The sequence below is a fragment of the Gobio gobio genome, assembly GCF_949357685.1.
Source record: "Gobio gobio genome assembly, chromosome: 2".
NCBI lineage: Eukaryota > Metazoa > Chordata > Actinopteri > Cypriniformes > Gobionidae > Gobio > Gobio gobio.
In genome coordinates this window covers 69,558,290-69,582,470 of record NC_137098.1, presented here as the reverse complement: position 1 = coordinate 69,582,470, position 24,181 = coordinate 69,558,290, and the positions used below count along the sequence as shown (strand labels likewise).

Sequence of the window (24,181 nt, the reverse complement as noted above, 5' to 3'; positions counted from 1 at the left end):
TCAGAAGTCTCTGAATAACACACAAATAATATGGACTACTTTTATGAGTCTTTTGAACTTCACAGTCTTGAGTTTTTGTTTTGTTTGTTTGATGTAAATTCTGGGTCAACTATTCCTTAGTTGTCTTTTTCCTCCTGTATATTGTAGTGTCTACATGATATTAATACAATAATAGGCTATATACAAATAGTGAGTTCTTCATGCATAATTATTATTGTTTAATTAGCTCATAAGATTTCATTTTTTAATGCTTTTTTAATGCTACTTAACTGTAAATAGCTCTCACTTTAGATTAGGCCACGGAAAATGGGAAAATGTCAGTTCTTTATATATCGTTTTCTGTATATTTCTATTTTTAGGGGTAGAGTTTGTGTTAGGGGGTAGAATATACAATTTGCACAGTATAAAAACCATTAAGCCTATGAAGAGTTCCTGTAAACAACATATGCTAACGTGCGTGTGTGTGCTTAATGTATTTATGTATTTACATAACTGGTATTGCATTGTTCCATTTACTTTTTTTATCATTATAATGACGAGATTATCAGATTATCTGTTAAAATATTATTAATTTATCTATTTTGTTATCCCAAAAGGTTTGTTTTTTGACAATGATCTACAGTGGCAAATCAGTGACAATCTACAGTTACGAGTACTATTCACTGCTGCCATTTATGTACAAAAACTTTCCCTCCTGAATGTTCATTTGAATATATATTGTTTGATCAATATGTTTTTGTCAGTCATAAAGTTGCAGATCCTCATAAAACACAGACAATTCAATAATCGCCTTAATAGCACCCTAAATATTTCAACTTACATGTCTGACATGCCACATTTTTCAAATAGAGAAATCTTTCAAATGTCCTGCTTCTCAGATGTTTCTTCCAAGGAAAAATGTAATAATCTGAGATTTAAAAAAATAATCTCTCCTCAAGAGTTGCAAAAGCGATCTGCCAAATCTGCCATCAAAGGCCAGAGATCTCAAAATGAATATGAACTCAAACATTTCCTATCAAGTCATTAATTTTATAGCATTATACTCTTACTGGACTCTGTTTTTACCTCAGATGAAACATTTGAGACACAGTTGAGGAGCTATCTAAGCAAGAGTCCTTCCATTCAATCATTGTCAATTCCTTCCCTGGGGTCATTTTGACCCGAAATTTAGATTTTTTTTTTTAAAAATTGAGTGTTCATCAGAGGGGACTTCTGTCGCACTTGAACCATGAATACACACAAAAAATGGGCTGAATTCGAGATCTTGTGGTTTTAAAAAAATAATTTACACACGGGTCAATTTGACCCCCTTAGGAATCAATGGGAATCAATGGGAAGCAAGGAATGCTTCATTATACATAGAAAAGATAAAATGACTAAGACTAAAAATGCTAAAAATTTCACCCAAAAAAATGATGGCTAATGTGTATCTAAATGGATTCTGAAGAGATAAACTCGAGAACTGATTTTAGGACCCAGCGGAACAGCTCATTTGCTTCATGAAGAGCTATAAGGCAAGAGACATGAAATATCATGTTATATTATTTTTAATTGGGTAAATAAATAAATATATATTTAAAAAAAACTCTATTTAATAAAATTATATTTAAAAGAAAACAATATTATAAAAATAAAATTATATAAGATTTTTGGACCAAAAAAAAAAGGTATAATTTTAGGGCTTCGGGTCATTTTGACCCACAAGTTTGTTACAGGTTGCGAGGGAAGAATGAGAGTTAAAAAATATCTAATTTATGTATTTTTCTATCCTTTGAGGTGTGTGAGCAGGTTAGAGATGTTGCACACTGCTCTGATAACAGATAGATAAACTTTAAACTTGCTTCAAAGCATGGAACATCCCAAGTTTCCAGGCCTATCCATGCAAGTCATTCAGACAAGGAAACTCAATCAAGTGTCTGTCATGATCTGTAATCATTTAATTTATGATGGTGGCTTTGGGTGAAGGAGATCTGATCTTCAGATTTCTAAACTTCAGTGTTTGTTTTGCTTTTCTTGCTTGTAATGTTGACTAGTTTTATATTAATCAAGTTTTTTTCTACATGACTGAGTAAGAGCTTTTGGCAGTCTCTATTTGACCGATCTTTATGAAACCAGATCGTTGATATTTTCAAACAAGATTTCAAAGATAGCAAGAGAAAACAATATAACCACCGGTCATGGTTGTGCAACAGTGTTTGTGGATGTATAATAATTTATGTTTGTGTGGGTGTGTGCAAGTAAGCTCAATTAGGGTATAAAAGGAAACGCAACTGATTTCCTGACAGCAGAGGAAGGTCGTTCATGTCCACTCGGCTCACTGGACGCACGGAATGACTCAGCACTGTGATCGTCTGGTGTGATTTCTGAGGGATCATTTTGTGATCTTCTTCACAAGGATTAAAGCAGGAAATTCACAGGCTAAAGTATCCCAGAATCCACAATGGTCAAACATATTGATCGCATCAGAAACTCGATCCCGGGTCTGCACCGCCCAGATGACAACCTCCCACCTCAAGGTGTTACGGTGGATATGGGAGAGTTTGATTATGGGAAAGAGCAGGACAAGAAAAAAATGTCGTTCTACAATCCGATTGACCCCGTGCCAAAATATGAATATTACGCCAAAGACACGTGGACAGGACGTATAAAAAGCACCAGACCATCACTGGATGTTCTGCGCAAACCAGTAAGTGTCTAAATAAATGTAGATAATATTGTTTGGATGGCAACTCTTTGATATTTGGTGTTGATTCTCTGTATGTTCCTGTCAACAGCCGGAACCGGATGATCTTTCTCCACCACCAGAGGATGATGGACAGCCCAAAGTCAAACTCGTCCGCTTTGGATGGGTTCTGGGAGTCATGGTCAGAAAACACAAATTATACATTTGATCTCTTTAACATAAGTTGCTTCTCCTAGACGTTAATTGCTGAACTAATGTTCAAGTCTCTCACTTCTCAGAATATTTTATACTCGAGGGTTTCAAGAGATCTCAATGTTAGAGCTGTAACCTTGTGCTTAGGGTGACTCAAAACTCTCCCAACGTCTCCTCTCACACTGTCCTATGAAATAAAAAAGGCAAAAATCCCAAAAATACACACTTAAAAACACCAAATTCTCCTAAGAGCAGATTTTTTTCCCAACCGCATTCATTTTATACCTCTAAACTGACTAGATACGGATGAATTTCGAGTCCCTTTTCACCCCATTGTCAAACAAAATAATAAAGTTCATATCCCCCCAAATTGTCATAATCTTTTTTGCTATGCATTTCAGATTCGCTGTATGTTGAACATCTGGGGAGTCATTATGTTCCTGCGGCTGCCGTGGATCACGTCTCAAGCCGGAATCAGTGAGTCAATCCTTCATTTGGTTTACTTAATTCAGTTCATACCTAAACTTCAGTTAAAGTCACTTTACATTCTCAAATGCCTTTTAAACAGGAACATCCCAGCAAACTATTTTGCCATCCAAACACAGCCCTGACGTCTAGGTCAAAACAAGGCAAAATTTGGGCGTTCAGTGAAAATGTAATAGATGTCTAACCATAGCCCAATAATAGACCAGTCATCTAGAACATGAAGATGTCAAAGAAATGAAACCAATCACCTTGTAGTCACTCTTGACTTTGCTTACATGATGGAATATCATACATCTCGCAAGTTATTTTGGCAAAAACGACATGCAACCAAATTCAAGGTTATTTTGGCTGGGAGAACTCATGGCCGGATTATATGGGGTCTTTAGTTAACTGAGATTATGAAATGACAGCTATTGCTTGCTGGGATTTTTCCTCTTTCAGGGATTTATAGGCCAATTTTACAGACATGTTACATATGTGCCTCAGGAATTCCATACATTTTGCCTTTTTGCCTCCAGTTTTGACCTACGTCATTATCTGCATGTCTGTCATCATCACAACAATCACGGCGACGTCAGTGTCGGCAATCTCCACCAATGGGAAGGTCTACTCTGGTGAGTCAAATTAATCATTTGCCATGAGAAAGCAACATGTTTTAAGTAAATCAGACCTATTTGATTTCATATAGGTTTTATTCTGGCTCTTTGTCTCGTTTTCCAGTAAAAATATGTAAACATGCTTAAAACAAGATAAGTTTACTCAACCTGATCTCATGGGGAAATGTAACTTTTATATATTAACGAGACAAATACCAACAAATGCCAATTGCATGCTTTCACTGAACAGGTGAAACACATATGACACAAATACACTAGCCCAAATTAGTTAAATAAGGAAACCCAAACGTACCAAATGCAATACAGAAATTCATCAACAACATCACACCTCCCAATATACCATAGTACAAGGTGGTGATTAAATTTTTTTAGGATTATTAGAAAAAAGTAAGCATGAAGGTCCACCCTGAACCCCACCCTTAAACATACCCATCACTGGGGCATAAGTAAATCATATGAAAGAGATTGACGAATTCATATGAAAAAGCCACCAATTCACCAAAATGTAAAATAGTTACAAATTACCATGATATTGTGTTGTTTTACCTGAGTATAAAAGTGTGGACGAAATGAATCATTTTAATTTATTTTAAACAAATGTAGAGAGATTTATTTGTGAAACAAAGTCTTCTTTGCACCAGGTGGCACGTACTTCTTGATCTCTCGGAGTCTGGGTCCGGAGCTTGGAGCGCCCATCGGTTTGCTCTTCGCCTTCGCCAACGCTCTCGCCTGTTCACTCAACACGGTGGGGTTTGCAGAAACCGTCAGAGATGTTCTCAAAGTGAGACACACTTACAAATACATTTATTTATTGTTGGGTTTCAGGAAATTCAGAGAGCTGCATGAAAGAAAATGCAGTACAAATTTTAATCCATACAAGCACTTTCAATATTTAACTAAACACTGTCCAGTACAGCACCGCTGTTTATATCTCACTTTCTCTCTTTTAAGGACAATAAAGCTCAGATGGTGGATGATGTCAATGATGTGAGGATCATTGGGACGATTACTGTCGTCCTCCTCCTCTGCATCACATTCGCTGGCATGAGTTGGGAGGCGAAGGTATGGTCCTCTGCTCTTGTCTTCGCTCATTTCCCAATTTTTAATGGCATGACTGCTTCTTTTTGGTTTTCACTCCACCACAGGCTCAGATCCTGTTCTTCATTGCGCTCCTGCTGGCCTTGGCTAATTATTTCGTTGGGACCCTCCTTCCCCCCAGCACAGAGAAGCAGGCTGTGGGATTTTTCGGCTACCAGGGTGAGTAAACAAGATTCAAATCTAATTCAGGCATTAAGTAGACTGTAAACCCAGTCTGATCTGCTGGCTATTTGATTTCGCCCTGCAGCTCAGACTGGAAACCTGTACAAATGTACAAATCTGCGGGGACCAATAACAAACCGGCTAATCCACCTGGCACGCTATCGTTGGTCTGATTGTTTATGCCCGTTGATCACACCTCTTGTGCAGTAGAAAATACAGAGAAGACTCCCCAGACCAATGTTCAGTCTTAAAAGATTGAGCTTGGTCTTGGGATGTTGCCCTTATTACGTGATCTACCAGTGTCATTCACAAATCCTTTCCCATGGCCTCATGGGATAGTAAAGTGTCCATCATATGCACACTTCAGAATCTCGCCAGATGAAGTAGGTCAACCGTGTACTTTTTGCCTACTCTTTCAGCTGTGAATTCGGACATACTTCTTTTGTGATATACTGTTTTTCGCCTACTAGTAGGGCGATTTCGGATGCAGCTGCGGTTATGGTAAGGGGCAGGACATTCCTCAAACAGGCTTGAAGCGCTTGACCAATCACAACACACTGGTCCAGCCCACCAATCAGAGCTTTGCTTCATAGAGACAGGAAAGAAGTGTTACTGATAGACTGGGAGGAGAGGTGCTGCAACAATGTCAAAAATAGGAAAAATGTGTTTTGGAACATTCAATCATGAAAAGATATTCTAGTAGAGCCCAAAAGCAAAACAAGACTTTGTAAAAGGGGATAATATGGCCTCTTTAAAGCAGTGATGACTCTGATTATCCAAAAAATGATCGACTCATCCTTGTATCCTGAAGGGCTTTTTTAGTCAAACCATCAGTTATCATCAATATCACAGCCAGATTGTGATATTGTGAAGGTTGAGCTAAACCTAACTAGAGTTTTTATTCTTCCAGCTGATATTTTCATATCAAATCTGCTGCCTTCCTTCCGGGGTAAAGATGGATCTTTCTTCAGGATGTTTTCCATCTTCTTCCCTTCTGCCACTGGAATTCTGTCTGGTGTCAACATCTGTGGAGATCTCAAGGTAATCTTGTTGTTTTTCAGGTGGAGCGTGTAAAGTAGGAAAACGCTACAAAAATGATGCGTGTGTGTCCATGTTTTTTCAGGATCCAAGTGGTGGGATTCCTAAAGGGACACTGCTGGCCATATTCTGGACCACCGTGAGCTATTTATTCATCGCAATCACATGTGGTGAGATTAGACATTTTGTTCTGCTCTGTTTTGTATCTTAAACTCCTATAATTGCTAAAATAAGCGTCTTATTGGTAAACGGTCCTCCATACTGAACACTTCCCTCTCTCCCCCCTTAGCTTCAACTGTTGTAAGAGACGCTTCTGGTGATGTGAACGATAGTTTAGCGCTATCGAATTCTTCAATCCACTGCAGTGGTCTGGGCTGTAAATTTGGCTGGAACTTTGACCGATGTGAACAGAACTACACCTGTGGCTCTGGACTGGCAAACAACTTCCAGGTGAGCACATTGCCCGGTTAGCACAACGCAAGCGACTGATGCTAGAGTCTTTAGCTTCCTTGTTACAGCGCCCACCTCCCACGCCAGAGACCACTCTTTTGAGTAGGACCGGTTACACACAGAGCAGTGTTCATTTAACGCCAGGATTTCACTGTGGATGGATGGCTGAATGAATGGATTGATGGATGAATAGATGGATAATGGATGGACTGACTGTCTAAGGTTATTTTTCTCCAGGTTCTTACGACTATTTCAGGATCTGGCCATTTGATTACCATTGGGATCTTTGCCGCCACCTTGTCGTCAGCACTGGGTTTCTTGGTGTCTGCACCCAAAATATTTCAGGTAGACGATGTGACTGTTTTGATGATGATGTTTTTCTCGCATGCAGTCGATTGTAAAATTGTAGGTATATTTTCAACAGTGTTTGTGCAAGGATAACATCTACCCCTACATTGGCTTTTTCGGGAAGGGTTACGGGAAAAACAATGAGCCTCTACGAGGATACATGCTCATGTTCACCATCGCTTTGGCTTTCATCCTCATCGGTGAGTCCTGGATCTCCTCCAGATCAGTTGCTGAGCTGTTTCTCTCTGCAGATGCTTTAACATTTGGCGTAATGTTGATCTTTTCAGGTGATCTGAACACAATCGCTCCTCTGATCTCCAACTTCTTCCTCTGCTCTTACGGCCTCATTAACTTCAGCTGCTTCCATGCAACGATCACCAAATCACCTGGTGAGAACTTCATCATCAACAGTTTTCGCAGTGTGTAAATGACAGACTGGATTAACAGACAAACTATATGTGAATAAATAAATAAATATATATTTTTAGATCTTCTGTTGTCATCTAAGGCATATTTTTGTAAAACAGGCATTCAGAATTGTGCTCCGGTCAAGTTTAGACACTTTAACCTTGTTAATTAGTATATGATTATTGATAAATGGATGGAAATTAAGAGATAAAGTTAATCATGGCTTTGTGAGAGATTGAAAATAGGGTTTAAAATATACTTGTACAGTGATTTGGTCCATAACCGGTGTCTAATATTTGTGTTTGTCGTCTGTGTCTCGCAGGCTGGCGGCCGCAGTACCGTTACTTCAGCCCGTGGACGTCTCTGTTTGCCTCTTTCTTGTCTTTTGTCCTCATGTTTCTGTTCACCTGGTGGGCCGCTCTCGTCACATTCGCTATCGTCCTCAGCCTCTTAGGCTACGTCACCTATAAAAAGCCTAGTGTGTATATGATGCAGATTATGACTTTTCCAATTATGACCATCAAAACATAATTTATGTTCAGTTATTTGAATGCCCTGACTGTTGTCTGATCATGTGTCCAGGGGTTAACTGGGGCACGTCTTATCAGGCCGGTTTCTACAACATGGCTTTGTCCTTCTCGATGAATCTGAATGGTGTGAGTGATCATGTCAAAAACTACAGGTGAGACTGTAAAAGTAAATATTACCAAACTGACCATGACATATCACGATACACCAGCCGCTCACGTATGAACTCTTTCTTAGGCCTCAGTGTCTGGTTCTGACCGGCCCTCCGAACACCCGTCCCGCTCTGGTGGACTTTGTGGGCACTTTCACCAAAAACATCAGCCTGATGATCTGTGGGAACATAATCATGGTAAGAACCGGAACTGAGCCATATTTAATGCACACAGATATGTACTATGATGTATGGGTTAAATTCTAAATGAAATCAAAAATTTCGGACCCACTTTATATTAGGTGGCCTTAACTACTATGTACTAACATTTTAATTAATAATTTGATACAATGCACTTATTGTGCACATACGATACATGTTTTTACATTGTACTTACATTTTAAAAAATACCTGCATGTAATTTACATCTGTAAATAATTTCTGTAGTTACATTTGTACACAGTTACACAGTTGGCACTTCCCTTAAACCTAACCCTACCCTTAAACTTCACCACACCTGTCCCTAACTCTACCCGTATCCCACCTCAATATCAGCAAAGGTGTTTTGCAATACAATTTGAACACAGTAAGTACATTGTACTTATTTTTTATCTAAGTACATAGTAGTTAAGGCCCCCTAATATAAAGTGGGGCCAAAATTTCATACATATATGAAGTTTTTCGTATTGTGCAAAGCTTAGTAACTCTGGCCCAGGGTTATTATCTCAGTTTTTCTCAGAATACTAAAGTCTGATTCACATCAGTGCACCTGTACAGACAAATGGTGAACCCCCTTTTTTTAGTTAGATTTTTTTGACTGAGTAGCAGCAGCATCGACTCACGCATATAATACGGCAAACTACGCAATGCTCGTTCCCGTTATCTCAGGGAACCAAGGTTACATTTACTGGAAAAAGGTTAGTAACCGGAATGTTCCCTTTCGATATGGTTCACGCGCATTGCCTCAGTTTATGGCATGTAGTTGGAGCGCAATTCAATAGTCGCGTGCTTCTAGCGCAGAACATCTCAAATCGAGGATGGGCCTGAGACTGCATCTTTAGGAAGTAGACGTGAGCGTTGCATGCAGCAGGATGATTCAGAGGAGGAATGCTCTGTGTGTGAAAGGCGTTTGTTTTTTATTTGATTCGCTACAACAGGGGAAAGAGGTCTGGGCGCCAGTACCACTGGTGGGGAGACCCAGTACCGAGAGCAAACACAACGGCTCCAACGCCCAGGAACTGGTGGTGAACACACGATTGTTTTGGTGGTGGTCTGGCCTCAGCCTCCTCCTCCTGGTGCACAAGGCTGCTTGGGTGGTTTAGGGACCCCACTCTTTCTTAGAGCAGGGTCCGTGGCACCTGGGAAACGGGTAGCACTTTAGCGCAGTGCTTCTAGCGCAGAACATCTCAAATCGAGGATGGGCCTGAGACTGCATCTTTAGGAAGTAGACGTGAGCGCTGCATGCAGCGCGATGATGCAGAGGAGGAATGCTCTGTCTGTGAAAGGCGTTTGTTTTTTATTTGATTCGCTACAACAGGGGAAAGAGGTCTGGGCGCCAGTACCACTGGTGGGAGGACCCAGTACCGAGAGCAAACACAACGGCTCCAACGCCCAGGAACTGGAGGCGAACACATGATTGTTTTTGGTGGTGGTCCGGCCTCAGCCTCCTCCTCCTGGTGCACAAGGCTGCTTGGGTGGTTTAGGGACCAGCTCTTGCTTGAGCAAGGTCCCTGGCACCTGGGAAACGGGTAGCACTTTTCTGGATGGAAGCGCTGCTTCACCTCTGGTTCCGCTTTTGCTGGGTCTGAACGGGTGCAGGAGCTGGCTTGGTGTGTTGCTGAGTTGTCGACGACTTAGGGCGACTTGAAGCAGTAGAGGAACTCAATCGTTTGGGCAGGAAGGGGTGCATCAATTGTGATGTCTTCTGCGCGGCTGTGAAGCGCTCAGGGAAGCCATCCACTGTGGAATCAAATAAGCCAGAGGGAGAGATAGGGGTGTCGAGGAGGGCTATCTTGTCAGCGTCCTTTATCTCAGTTAAGTTCAACCAAAGGTGACGCTCGAGGACCATACAATTGGCCATGGCACGCCCGATCGCTTGAGCTCCTTGAAGGCCGTCGGGTTAGAACTACTCTCTTCCATGGCATGGAGAAGCTTGGCCTGGTAAACTTGAAGCACTGCCACTGTGTGAAGGATGGAACCAGCCTGGCCACTTGTAGTATATACTCTGGCCGCAAGCACAGACGTCACTCTGTACGGCTTAGACGGGTGAGAGGCTTTAGTCTTCCAGCCGAGGACCGTATGTGGATAGAAATGCACAGCGACTCCTTCTTTCAATGGGGGAAGTTTAGAATATCCCTTTTCCTCCATGCCATCAACTGTGGTGGAGTAATGGGCGCACACTTAATTGGGGGTGCACCAGGACCTCATCAGGTCTTCATGGACCTCCGAGAAGGATGGGGCTGGTCGTTGATGGGGGGCCTGCTGATGGCACCTGGCTGCAGGAACCATTACTCAAGGCGGCTGCGGGCGGGCGGGAAATTTTACTTTATATTTTTTTTTAATAGGAGAAAGGTCATATGATTTACAGAAATCCTGATCGATACACATTTGCTTATCACCACAATTTCCCCTTGCATTTTAACACCAAATGGCTTATTCAGTGTGCACTCGTGATGTTACGGTGTTGTGGGTATATTGTATCTCTCTCATGCTTTCAGGAGGACGAGAAGTCCAGTTTTCCACAGCACAGCACTGATATGCTGGTGGACTGGCTTAATCAGAGGAAGGTTCGATCTTTCTACACATCCTTCAATGCTGACAGTCTGAAAGAGGGCGTGCACAATCTCATGCAGGTAAGACCATCGCTAATCTATTCTAAAACCTTTTTCCTCATTACGTCCTTCTCAAACGGTCGATCATCTTTCTAGGCTTCAGGTCTCGGTAAGCTGAAGCCGAACACCCTCGTTATGGGATACAAGATAAATTGGCGGGAATGTAAACCTGAGAGCTTACAGGACTACGTCAACACCATCAGGTGAGTTCTTCAGATGCTGCTTTTGTTTATTTGCCATGCATTTCTTTCTATAATTGATGTTGTTTAATGTTTCTCATTCAGTGACGCTTTTGACTCCTGTTACGGCATCGCGATTCTGAGAATGATGGATGGATTGGACGTTTCGGATGCTTTGCAGAGTTCAGGTGTGTACTGTGTGTTTTATACAGTGTAATGACTTGAAAATGGATTGACGCTGCAGTTTGAGACATAAGACACAATTTTATGTGGGTTTGTTTTGGCTGAAGGCCGATCATCGGCAATTGACAATCCAGCATTTGACGCAGATGAAGTCAAGCAATCCGAAAACGATGAGACAGACCGAAATTCAGGTGACCAGTCTATGTTTATGCATTAATTAATTTAATTTGACACACCCTGACGTAATTTAACACCAAGGCCAATAACTACATTTACCTGCTGATAAATTATAAAAACACTGTCAGGCAATCAGAATCAACTTGACTTTAAAGAGCTTGAGCATTTAAAGTGGCAGATGACATTATAGAACATGCTTATAATAAACAGTACAATATTGTGCGTTGGTGTGGGTGATAAAATATTTATCATTATAGTTACAGTTATTGTTCTTGGTTGTGATCAATTGATGTGATCACTCAGTCAGCCAATCAGAATGCTTCCATTGTAATCAACAAAGCCATGTTTCTTCAATCAAGCTTCATTTGATGGGATCTGACCCCTAAACCTCCTTTTTAGATATTTCGGATGATGGCTCGAGCGATCAGGTCAGATCGGTGTTTCAGACGAAACAGGGCAGAAAGACTATTGACATCTACTGGATCTCTGATGATGGAGGTGAGACACGACTACCTGAAAGATACTCAAAATCACTGTGGAAAAAAGTAGTAGTTCAGTCTGTGTTGGTATTGGTCTTGCTGCTGGACCAACATGGTTTTGGTCTGGTAAAGCTGATTAAAGCTCAAGGGGATATAATAAACCTCCAGCACTATCCGTTTGCATTCCCATTTTCGTATTCTGAATGCTGTTGCTCTCTTTCAGGTCTGACTCTTTTAGTGCCATATTTGTTGACCAGAAGAAACCGCTGGAAAAAGTGTAAAATCAGAGTGTATATCTTAGGAGACCAGGAGACCATGAAGGAAGACCGTAAAGAGTCAGTTTATCATTATATCCTCATCATCAGTTACTAGTTTTGATATGCAGAAACAGTGGTTCTGTAAAAGTTTTTTTCTCATTCCAGCATGAAGATGCTGTTGAAGAGATTCCGGCTGGAGATCGAGGACATTGTCGTGATAACAGACGTTGATAAAGCTCCTCTGCCTAAAAAGTGAGAATTGTGCGCAAATAAACACACATACAAAAACATGCAGGGGTGCGTTTCCCAAAAGCATCGTTAGCCAACTATGGTCGCAAGTTCCGTCGTTATCAACATATTTCAACCAGTCTGTGTTTCCCGAAACCATCGTTCGAACGAACATTCGCAAACAGTGTCGCAAACTTGTGTGGTTGCAACGACAGCTCTCGACCTGTGGTTAGAAGCATAGTTTCTTGTTTGCATGACATGTGGACTTAATAAATCCTTATCTTGAGCAAAATAAGCAAGCTGACATTCAGTACAAACTATATCTTTTATTTAGAATACATACAAATGTCATTAATGTCTTTTAGTTTGTCAAGAGATTTAAAGCACCGTTTTTGAAGAATACGCATGTGCGGACGTGCTCTAGTACGTAAAAAAGAGCCTATTTGAATCTGGAAATAAAGCAAAATAACTGAGAAAAATTTGAATTATTCCTCAGGTGCCATATCCATAATGTGTAGCAAAAAATCTAGCATGAATTCGATCTCAAAATAATTAATTAAAAGCATTTATTACTCCACCACCTGCGTGACATCATTAACCAACGTGGTTGAACGACAGATTTGCGACGATACGGTTTCGGGAAACAGTCGTGACTAGCTAGTTGATTTCTTCAACGATGCATAGTACTATGGAAGTTAAGCAGGGAGTTACGTCGTTGTACGGGAAACGCACCCCTGGTTTGTAGTAACTGTAGTGGTTTGCTTCCTCTCTGTTCCTGTAGTTTGCAGCGGTACAAAGAAACCATTGCCCCCTTCATGGTGAGTGAAGAACAGGCTGGAGGAGACGTACAGGAGCTCAAAAGACTGAATCCATGGAAAGTTTCCGACAAAGACCTGGAGGCCATAAAATCCAAGGTATGTGTATGTGTGTGTTTTCTGCTGTGTCGTTTTGAACACGAGTGCAGTCCCAACTAACAAAAATATATTCTAATAAGTTTTGCTTTGTTATGTTATTTCTGAATATTTCCTGAACTTTTTAAAAAATATTTTAAACTTTTTTTCCTTGGTTATACAAACGGTAGTAAAATTTTAAAACAGACGCATGTTCTAAAACGTTTCAGATAAAAACATTCCATGGATGATGTATAAATAATATTTTTGTGCTAATGTTTTGAGAACATTATTACAGACTAGATATCTTTGAATGAACATTTTCTTAATGTTCCTGGAAGAACGTTTGTTCATCACTTTGAGAGATCATTGCCAGAAAATTATGTTATGTTATTATCCCTGTTGGCAGGGATCCATCAGACCCTCCATTCAAAATCCTTTATTTTCAGGTGGAGAGGACGGTGAGACTAAACGAGATCATCAAGAAGAACTCCATACACGCTGCTTTAGTTGTAATGTGAGTATAGATTTAATAAAAGTAACAGTAAAATAAACACTAAAATAAAACAAAACTCTATACAGTAGTCATATTTAAAGAAACACTTTACAAATAGGTCTAATTTGTACCTTTGGGTTGTCCCGAATTCTGGAAGGCCACTACGACTTAATATTTAATATTTCTTTAAGGAGTCATAACTATTGGCCAGTGTAGGGCCTAGTCTAGGTCTAGGAAGGCTTTCTGTGACTCTCCAGATAAAAATGGTGCCAATATTTTGGCCCATTGTTCTGTTGGCCATTTTTCTCTGAAAGCAGTGCTTTCAAAGGCATGGAGGTAAGCTTCAACATCATCATTCTCTCCCATTTTAGGAATCAAGTCACCAGTCGGTATCCTGCTAATATCTTGGGCTTGTTTCAGTTCCAATTCTTTAACTTTAAGGTTATTAGCCCTCTTTTCTTCCTCCAGTAAGGCCGCTTGGATTTGGTGCTGGATTTTACTAATTTCTATCATTGATTTCAGTAAGTCTTCAAATTTACAATCAATTGACTGTGTACTTAGAAACTTAAAGTCAAAGTCAAAGTCAACTTTATTGTCAATCAAAACCATGCAACAGTACATTACACAGTAGACTGAAATTGCGTTTCTTCCATACTCCAATGTGCAATATTAAAAAATAGAGAAGGACTTGACACACACTAAGCACAGACTAACCATAAGACTAAACATAGGACACCACTAGAAAAGTGCAAATAGATATTCCAGAAATATAGTTTGGTTGAGGTATATTAGTGTAGTATAGTGCAATACAAGGTGCAATTTGGAAAAAGTGCAAGGTAGCAGCATGGAGATAAATACATTTTGTAAACTTGTTACCTTCTTGTGCAAGGGGATATTGGCATATGTACATGGAGTAAAAAAAAAAAAAAAGTCCTCCACTTCCCTCTGGAACATCAGCAGTCATCCACATGCCCGCATTTTCTACCATATGTGACAACATTAAAGGTTCAGGATCTTTAACTTTCCCAGTAAACACCACTTCAACAGTCTCTTCAGTATGCAGGTGTAGGTTTTTAGCTTCAGCTCACAACAAACAACTTAGTCTGTGTCTTTTCCCAGCCACACACACCTTGCACAATTCTCTCACACCCCTATTAGATCCTACTTCTGCTCTTATTAGCTGCAGCTGCTCTCTCTGGCAGCCTGGGTTTTGTAGTCCTTAATAGGCAGCCATCTTGCCCCCCAGCTTCCACTTGTGGTGACCTGGGAATGGTAGTTCTTAACAAGATGCCCTCTTGCTCCAGCCATCTCAGAGTAATGTATCTGCCCTCTAGAGCACGCCCTCTTATGATGCCACAAGAGGTTAATTCAACATAAACTAACAATGTTGTGTAATTAACTAATGTTAACATGATTTTAAAAATACATTATTAAATGTCAAAATTAACATTAACAAAGATTGTTAATTGCTGTAGAAGTATTGGTAATTCTTAGTTCATGTTAACTAATGTTAACAAATAAAACCTGGTTGTAAAGTATTACCATGAAATAATTCAAAATATGAACAAAAACTATATTAGTATATCAATGGTATTAAAATACACTGTAAAATGCAACAAGTTCAGCTAACACATTTAATTTGAGGAAAACAATTACCTCAATTCAATTAAGTTTTTAAAAAACAATAGTTCCCATTCAGTCGGTCACGTTCGACTACGTCGGACGTACCGACGAATTGGGATCACTTCAGGGAGCCCCTATCAGCTTCGAGATATAGAGAACAGGCCAATGGGCCATTGGTGTGCGAGATTTGCATCTCGCGCTCTGCCCCGCGCCGCGGGTATAAACAGGAAGCGAGAGCGAATGCACGCTGTCATTCACTTCGGAGCCGAACGGCGTTGATGAAGCAAGACTGCTTTTCTAAAAGAGAGCCTATCTGCAAGAGAGATGCTCCAGAGAACGAGAAGGACGCTCTGTGTTGGCGAAAAGGCACAATCAGCGCGACCGCATGTTCACCGCTGCATCAGCATAACAAACTGCTGTTCTTACAGCAACTGTCGGTCTGGTGAGGGCGTTTGTTTCAGTGAGCGCAAACACAGGACTGCACTTACCACCTGTGTGTTGCCGCGGTCTTCCCCTGGGTGCTTCAGCACTGTTTAAAGAGCGTTTCCTCACAAAAGAGCAACACGGGTGTGAAACTGCGTCTTTTTCAAGACGTCATTCCACTCGTGCGTTTCTGGATGCGGTTGTTTCCTGTCCTGACGGCCACGATCCCTCTCGCATAAACATGTTGAGACTGTGTTCGTGGGTGATCCATGTTCTCTCAGGGGAACAGGATCACGTCGACCAATGGTCATCTCACCTTCCGCGTGAGGGTTTGAGTGTTCAGCGCGCCGTGTGCCGTCTGGCTGCCGGGTGACAGCGCGGGTTGCCACGGCAACTCTGCGCGCGTCACTCGGCGCCTCCGATGCGCGGTCGAGACTATGATGCCTCAAACGGGGTTGAGTCCCTTCGCTTATACCCCGATCTAGTCTCTTTTCTGGTGCACCAGAGGGGGGACTATTTTGGCTGATAAGCCTGGGTGGCCTGAGGATTACAGTGAGGCTTCCCCGCCGCGTACATCTCTGTGGGCCCCTCACTCCTCTATCGCATCACAAGCATGTTGAGACTGTGTTCGTGGGTGGTCTATGCTCTCTCATGAGAGCATAGCCACGTCGGCGCGCTGTTCGTCTTGCCTTTTTCATAAGGGCTTGAGTGTTCAGCGCGCCGTGTGCCGTCTCACAGCCACGCCCACTGTCTCACGTGTCTGCTGGTAGCTTACAGATGGGATTGCTGGTCCTTGAAAGGGGACCTAGCGTTTCATTTGGGGCTCTAGCAGAGGACAGATGTCAATCGCTGCATCGGAGAGAGGGCTGTTATGTGTTGAAAATGAAGATGATGCCGAGATTCCCACCGTAATAGTGGGCGCTCGTGCTGAATCAGATTCATACTTGACAGCCATGCTTTCCCGGATGGCTGAGGCATAGTGCAACGCGTAAATCGCCTTGCCTGCCCCTTGCCTTTTCTCGGATGTGCATTGGAAGGCTTTGGCATTGTGGAACTATTGGTGCCAAAATATGGAACACCAATAGGGCCATAATCTGTATAAAGTTTTCCTCTCTCTCACTACCCTCATCGGTGGGGTGGCAGTGCCACTGGCAGGCCACCTCCGCCCTGCTTAGTGCACGAGGGTAGTTCTGAGCCGAGGTTGAGCTGCGCACAGCGCTGGCCCTTGGCTAGACGATGTCCACCCTGGTCCAGAAACACCATTGACCCGGATTTGGTCTGGAACTGTTCTTCCCCGGAGGAGGGCCGGGTGGTAAACCATTAGTAATTCTGTTCCGCCACTGATGTGCCAGTGGTACCCAAATAAAAAAAGAGCAGTTCCAATACCTCTGGGTCTCGGGAGTTCAGGAATGGCAGCGTGTGACGCTACAAAGCCTCGCCGCTTTCATTCCCCTCCCCATAAGAGGGCGAGAATGGCAGTGTGTGACGCTACAAAGCCTCGCCACTCTCATTCCCCTCTTCTCAGCGGTGCGTGGACAACAGTGCGCGACGCTATACCTCGCCACTCTTGTTCCCCGCTGAGGAAGGAGGTGAGGCAGACCGTGCGCAACGCCACAAAGCCTTGCCACGCTCAGCCCCTCCTTCATTTGGGAGCGCGCTTGGCGGTGGTCAACGCTCCATTGCCTCGCCACCCTCAGACGCCTCTCCCTTCGCCAGCAGGGGGCGCCGGCTGTGGGAACGCACTCAAGCGGCCTCCCCACACTCGCACGCCCCCTCCGCGGACGCAGGTAAGTGTTGCACAGCACACTCAGATCCCACTTCGGGCCGCTCCATGCCGTCCGAGTCGGATCCCTGCATTCCGCGTCGCTGCCCCGCTGCGGGTACATCTGTGGTTAATCCCCTTGCTCGGTGTCTGGAAGCCTGGCTAGAGCTTCCCAGCCCGTCTCGGGGCCGTACCATCACACTCGGCTATGCGATTCAGTTCGCCCGGCGTCCCCCTAAGTTTGGGGGCGTTCACTTCCCAGTAGCGAAGGAGAGCGCCCCCGTGCTCCGGGCGGAGATCGCAGTCCTACTGGCGAAGGACGCGATGGAGCCGATCCCTCCAGCCGATATGAGGTCCGAGGTTCTACAGCCCGATATGAGGTTCTACAGCCCGTACTTCATTGTACCCAAGAAAGGCGGCGGGTTACGGCCGGTCTTGGAACTGCGATTCCTGAACCGGTCCCTTCACAGGCTGCCGTTCAGAATGCTAACGCAGAAGCGCATCTTCAGGTGCGTCCGTCCCCAAGATTGGTTTGCAGCGATTGACCTGAATGACGCATACTTTCATTTTCGATTCCCCTCGACCGGCCCTTTCTGCGCTTCGCGTTCGAGGGACAGGCATGTCAGTACCGCGTCTTGCCCTTCAGCCTGTCCCTGTCGCCCGCATCTTTACGAAGGTTGCGGAGGTGGCCATTGCCCCCATGAGAGAGCATGGTGTTCGCATTCTCAACTACCTCGACGACTGGCTGATCCTTGCCCAGTCGTGAGAGCAGTTGTGCTAACACAGGGACAAGGTGCTCAGTCACCTCAGCCAGTTGGGACTTCGGGTCAACTGGGAGAAGAGCAAACTCTGTCCCACACAGAGGATCTCTTTTCTCGGTATGGAGATAGACTCGGTCGCCATGACAGCGCGCCTCACCGAGGAGCGCGTCCAGTCAGTGTTGAACTGCTTGAATTCGTTCAAAGGCAGGACAGCCGTACCACTGAAACATTTTCAGAGGCTCCTGGGGCATATGGCATCCACAGCCACAGTAACGCCGCTCGGATTGCTTCATATGAGACTGCATCAACGCTGGCTACACGATCGAGTCCCGAGATGGGCGTGGCACAGCGGTTCCCTCCGTGTCCAAGTGACTCCGAGGTGCCGCCAAACCTTCAGCCCATGGTCGGACCCTTTGTTTCTACGGGCGGGAGTTCCCCTAGAACAAGTGTCCAGGCACTCCGTTGTCTCCACGGATGCCTCATCCACGGGTTGGGGTGCCACGTACAATGGGCTTGCAGTTTCGGGTCTGTGGACGGGGCCTCAACTGCAATGGCATATCAATTGCCTCGAGTTGTTAGCAGTTCGTCTTGCACTCAGCCGCTTCAAAGTTCCGCTCAGAGGCAAGCACGTTCTGGTGTCACAACTCGCCCGCCATCTCCCCTTATGGAGTCAGAAGCATCTGAGGTCGCTTCGTGCCATTCACATTCCGGGCCTGCTCAATCGTGCAGCCGACGAGCTGTCACGTCAGCCGGTGCTTCCGGGAGAATGGCGACTCCATCCCCAGGCGGTCCAGCTAATCTGGAGTCGTTTCGGGGCCGCACAGGTAGACCTGTTTGCCTCCCCAGAGACGACCCACTGTCAGTGGTTTTATTCCTTGACCGAGGGAACCCTTGGGTCGGATGCCCTGGCCCACAGCTGGCCCCGGGAAGAACGCAAGTATGCGTTTCCCCCAGTGAGCCTTCTTGCGCAGACACTGTGCAAAGTCAGGGAGGACGAGGAGCAAGTCCTGTTGGTCGCTCCATACTGGCCCAACCGGACTTGGTTCCCGGAACTAGTGCTCCTTGCGACAGCACCTCCCTGGCCCATTCCTCTGAGGAAGGACCTCCTGACTCAGAGACGGGGCACCCTATGGCACCCGCGTCCAGACCTCTGGAAACTCCATGTCTGGTCCCTGGACGGGACGCGGAGGTTCTAGGTGACCTACCGCAAACGGTAGTTGACACCATCACTTCCGCTAGAGCCCCCTCTACGAGGCGCCTCTATGCGTTGAAGTGGAACCTGTTCGTCGATTGGTGCTCTTCTCGCCATGAAGACCCCCGAAGATGTTCGATCGGATCTGTGCTTGCCTTTCTACAAGATGGGTTGGAGCGAAGGCTGTCTCCTTCCACCCTCAAAGTCTATGTTGCCGCTATCGCAGCTAATCATGAGCTAGTAGATGGAAAATCTCTAGGTAAGCACAATCTGGTCGACAGGTTCCTTAGGGGGGCGAGGAGGTTAAATCTGCCTTGCCTCCCTCCATACCCTCTTGGGACTTAACTCTGGTGCTAACTGCACTACAGAGAGAACCCTTTGAGCCTCTGCAGTCAGCTGAGTTGAAAATTCTGTCGTAAAGACAATACTCCTGACTGCGTTGGCCTCCATCAAGAGGGTAGGGGACCTGCAGGCATTTTTGGTTGACGAATCGTGCCTGGAATTCGGGCCCGGTAACTCTCATGTGATCATGAGACCCCGGCCTGGATATGTGCCCAAGGTTCCCACTACTCCCTTCCGGGACCAAGTGGTGAGCCTGCAAGCGCTGCCTTCGGAGGAGGCAGACCCAGCCCTAGCTTTTCTCTATCCCGTCCGTGCTCTCCGGACTTACGTGGACCGAACGCAAAGCTTCAGGACCTCAGAGCAGCTCTTCGTCTGTTACGGAGGACAGCAGAAGGGAAAGGCTGTCTCCAAGCAGAGGATGGCCCACTGGATAGTGGATGCCATCGTCTTGGCTTATGAGTCCCAAGACGTGCCCTGCCCGCTCGGGTTAAGAGCCCACTCCACTAGGGGTGTTGGCTCTTCCTGGGCGCTGGCTCGTGGCGCCTCGCTGACAGATATTTGTAGAGCTGCAGGCTGGGCGACACCTAACACGTTCGCTAGATTCTATAGCCTCCGTGTAGAGCCGGTATCTTCCTGTGTGCTCACTTCCCATAGTCAGTAACACCGAAATGCCTGTTCTAGTGTCGGCTTGCTGCGCCATTCCCTCCCCTATGGTAGACGGATGCTTGCGCTTATTCTGCTCCAGTCGAGTTCCCCGGATCGGCGAACCCTGTTGAGTCCTCCGCAACCCACGGCAGTCGGACGTGGCGAAGCGTTCGACGCCAGGTCTAACACTCGTATGCATTGGTGGAACTTGTGTTAGGCTGGGTTCCATATGTAGTGACCCCCACGGCGGTCCCATATGTGTATTCTTCCACGGTACGGCTCCCTACGGCGAGCCCGTGTCTTTCCCTCTGCAGAGTCTCCTCTGCCGTCCCAGGTACGTGTTGTCCCCCTCCACTAATTGGCCGGGGCCAATTCTCCACATGTTAACTCCCTCTGGGCATGATGTGGCTTCCGCAGCGGCCTTCACAGGCACGCTTTCCCAGCGTTATCCAATACAGTCAGCTGAATGGGCTTTTGCGGAACAGCAGCTTTGACTCTCCCTGCGTGAATTCCCGCCCGCATCAGATCGGGGTCTGAGGGGCTCATCGCTGGCCGCTGGAAGTGGTAGTAACTATGGCGTTTTCCATAAGGGATCCCAATTCGTCGGTACGTCCGACGTACGTCGAACGTGACCGACTGAATGGGAACGTCTCGGTTACGTATGACAACCCACGTTCCCTGAAGGAGGGAACGGAGACGTACGTCCCGTCGCCACAGTTGCTGTACCATCACTGCAGGTCGAGCCACTAAGTTCGGCTCCTCAGTGAAAAACAGCGTGCATTCGCTCTCGCTTCCTGTTTATACCCGCGGCGCGGGGCGGAGCACGAGATGCAAATCTCGCACGCCAATGGCCCATTGGCCTGTTCTCTATATCTCGAAGCTGATAGGGGCTCCCTGAAGTGATCCCAATTCGTCGGTACGTCCGACGTACGTCTCCGTTCCCTCCTTCAGGGAACGTGGGTTACCATACGTAACCGAGACGTTGTCAGTACTGAGCTTATTTTAATAAATTCCACTAAAACAAGGATATTTTTTAATATACAATTAAACTTTACACTGCATTTAGCTCAAAATAGCACACATAGTCAAATTACGCTAACTCATTACATTTGATGACACAGATTACCTCAATTAATTTAAGTTTAGAACCCAATAGTTATGAGTACTTATTATACAATAGTTATGAGTACAATTTCAGTTGAGTTCACTTAAAGAAGGTATAAATTGAAGTCAAGAAATTAAGTTATTAATTAAGTGATGATTGCACATTAGTGATGAACACCTGATGATAATGAGCAGAATCACTGAAGGAAAGAGAAACACAAGAACTACAACTGACTTTCGCCACAGCTTTAGATGTAATCAACTGAAGAAAAAAGAAGACGTTAAATCTCTGAAGATCTCAGCAGAGGAGGATTAAACTCCACCAACAGCATTACCAGCTTCACACATTACTAACCAGACTGACTTTTTTTCTGTCAGACATCTACAGACGATCTTATTGAGAATTAATAGAGGTTTAGATGTTGATGTTCTAAGGAAAATGTTTGGTCATCATTATGGTTATCAGTATTAGCTTTAGTTTGACTCTGGGTTTTTCTGTGAGTTTGTGGTCTTTGTAACCAGTGTTGGGAATAACGGCGTTATAGATAAACGGCGTTACTAACGGAATTACTTTTTTCAGTAACGAGTAATCAAACGAATTACTGTTTCTTCCGTTACAACGCCGTTAGCGTTACTGAGGGAAAAAAATGCGGCGTTACTATAATTGAGCTCATTGAAGCGGTTTTCATCCGAACAGGCTCTCTGTCAGTCGGACCTGCAACGCGCAACGCGCGCGCGTTGATAGGTTGAGTTCACACACACACCTATGACGCACACGCATATGCCCAGTCAGCGATGGCAGTCCAACGACTTCAAAGGTAGCTTTCGCAAACTGAAAGTATAAACGCTTCTTTTCCCTCGTTGAGGTGAAAGGTAAGAATGTTTATTGTAACGTGCAGCTTATGCCCAAGAAGAAAGAGTCTCTCCTCGTCGGTGGAAAGTAATTCTATTTCTAATCTAATGAAGCCTCACGTCATCACAGCCACAACATTAGTGGCTAAAAACCCAGGTGATAACGTGAGCTCCACTACCAGAGGAGTAGTAAAGAAGTACTGATACTATTTACACAATATTTACACTATAGTAGGTCTACTGATAATATTTACACAATATGTACACTATAGTAGGTCTACTGATAATATTTACAATAATATATTGAATTTGACAGGTGTCTCTCACATTGTCCCACAGCAACATTACAATAGTGTACATTAATGTACAATGTTTTATAATAATAATTTATTCTATTTAGTGTCCAATTCATTCATTTAACATATTTAATATTGGGGGCATCCAAGTTATTTGACATATTTGAACATTTGAAGGAAAAAAAAAGTAACACATTAGTTACTTTCCCTGGTAATTAGTTACTTTTATAATGATGTAACTCAGTTACTAACTCAGTTACTATTTGTAAGAAGTAACTAGTAACTATAACTAATTACTTTTTTAAAGTAACGTGCCCAACACTGTTTGTAACAGTGTTTACTAAAACTAGTACTAATACTTTGCTGCAAAGGAAACCAGAAACAAAGATTATCAGGTGATATCGTTTTCATCATCATAAAGTAAATTAATCAGTTAATCTTATCTCTAACCAAAAGTGGTAATTGGTTATTAATAGACTATATTCACCAACAAAATTATTATTGGTGAATATAATCTATTAACACTATTATCAACTATACAATTATTATCCAATTATCATGCTGGGAACTAGAAATTTTCTCATCTGAACTCATTCAGTTTGAGTTCTGTTTCAGTCATTGTATCCACATAACGTTTGGTAATATTTCAGTGCAATTAGTACTTATTTTACGGTGTAACACTGGTGTAGATAGGTAGACTAGTTAACCCATCCCATTTGTTTTTCCTGTTCTGCCAATAAGCAACTTGAGCCAACAAACAAATGAGTGACATCACAAGTAATATATCACAGTTTTGCATATGTATGAAGCTAAAACAAAAACACAAGCAACAAGAAAACTGGAAAGTGACAAAGAAAAGAAAAATATGTTTTATAAGGAAATTTGTACATAAGCATAATTCGTATTTGCTTCTAAAACTAATTTTGAAGCATTTAAAGAAGTGTTTGGCTGGTAGTGTATGCGTTTAATGCATCTCCTCATCAAATGTGTGTGTGTATGTGTGTGTGTTTCAGTTCTCTTCCAGTCCCTGATGTCAACTGTCCCAGTTCTCTCTATGTGGCCTGGATTGAAGCGCTGAGCTACGGCATCCACTGTCCCGTCCTGCTCATTCGAGGAAACCAAGAGAACGTAATGACCTTCTACTGCCAGTAAAACACTCACATTAATGTGAGTTCATCATTAAACACAATTATTACTGCACGTGAAGCTGCTGTCAGTTTCAGTGATGTGAAGAATCAGACCTGTTGAACTGAAATTAGCTGCTTAATCCTCTTGTACAATGATTCTTTTACTGCGAATG

The 24,181-nt window shown here is 43.8% G+C and overlaps 1 protein-coding gene across 1 annotated transcript; it reads left to right on the top strand.

Annotated features, from left to right (window-relative positions):
• Positions 1 to 2,440: 2,440 nt before the first annotated feature.
• LOC307118635 (solute carrier family 12 member 3-like) lies at positions 2,441 to 24,033 on the top strand (the record flags this gene model as incomplete). The annotated part of the gene is made up of 26 exons (XM_079804326.1): positions 2,441 to 2,686; positions 2,775 to 2,864; positions 3,277 to 3,352; positions 3,880 to 3,975; positions 4,620 to 4,759; positions 4,930 to 5,040; positions 5,124 to 5,235; positions 6,149 to 6,279; positions 6,362 to 6,446; positions 6,566 to 6,726; positions 6,964 to 7,071; positions 7,151 to 7,274; positions 7,362 to 7,463; positions 7,805 to 7,960; positions 8,065 to 8,164; positions 8,248 to 8,359; positions 10,879 to 11,013; positions 11,089 to 11,195; positions 11,277 to 11,359; positions 11,462 to 11,545; positions 11,931 to 12,029; positions 12,234 to 12,345; positions 12,433 to 12,519; positions 13,277 to 13,409; positions 13,835 to 13,902; positions 23,895 to 24,033. The coding sequence occupies 26 exons, from the start codon at positions 2,441 to 2,443 to the stop codon at positions 24,031 to 24,033; spliced, it is 2,997 nt and encodes a 998-aa protein (XP_079660452.1).
• Between the last annotated feature and the right edge of the window lie 148 nt (positions 24,034 to 24,181).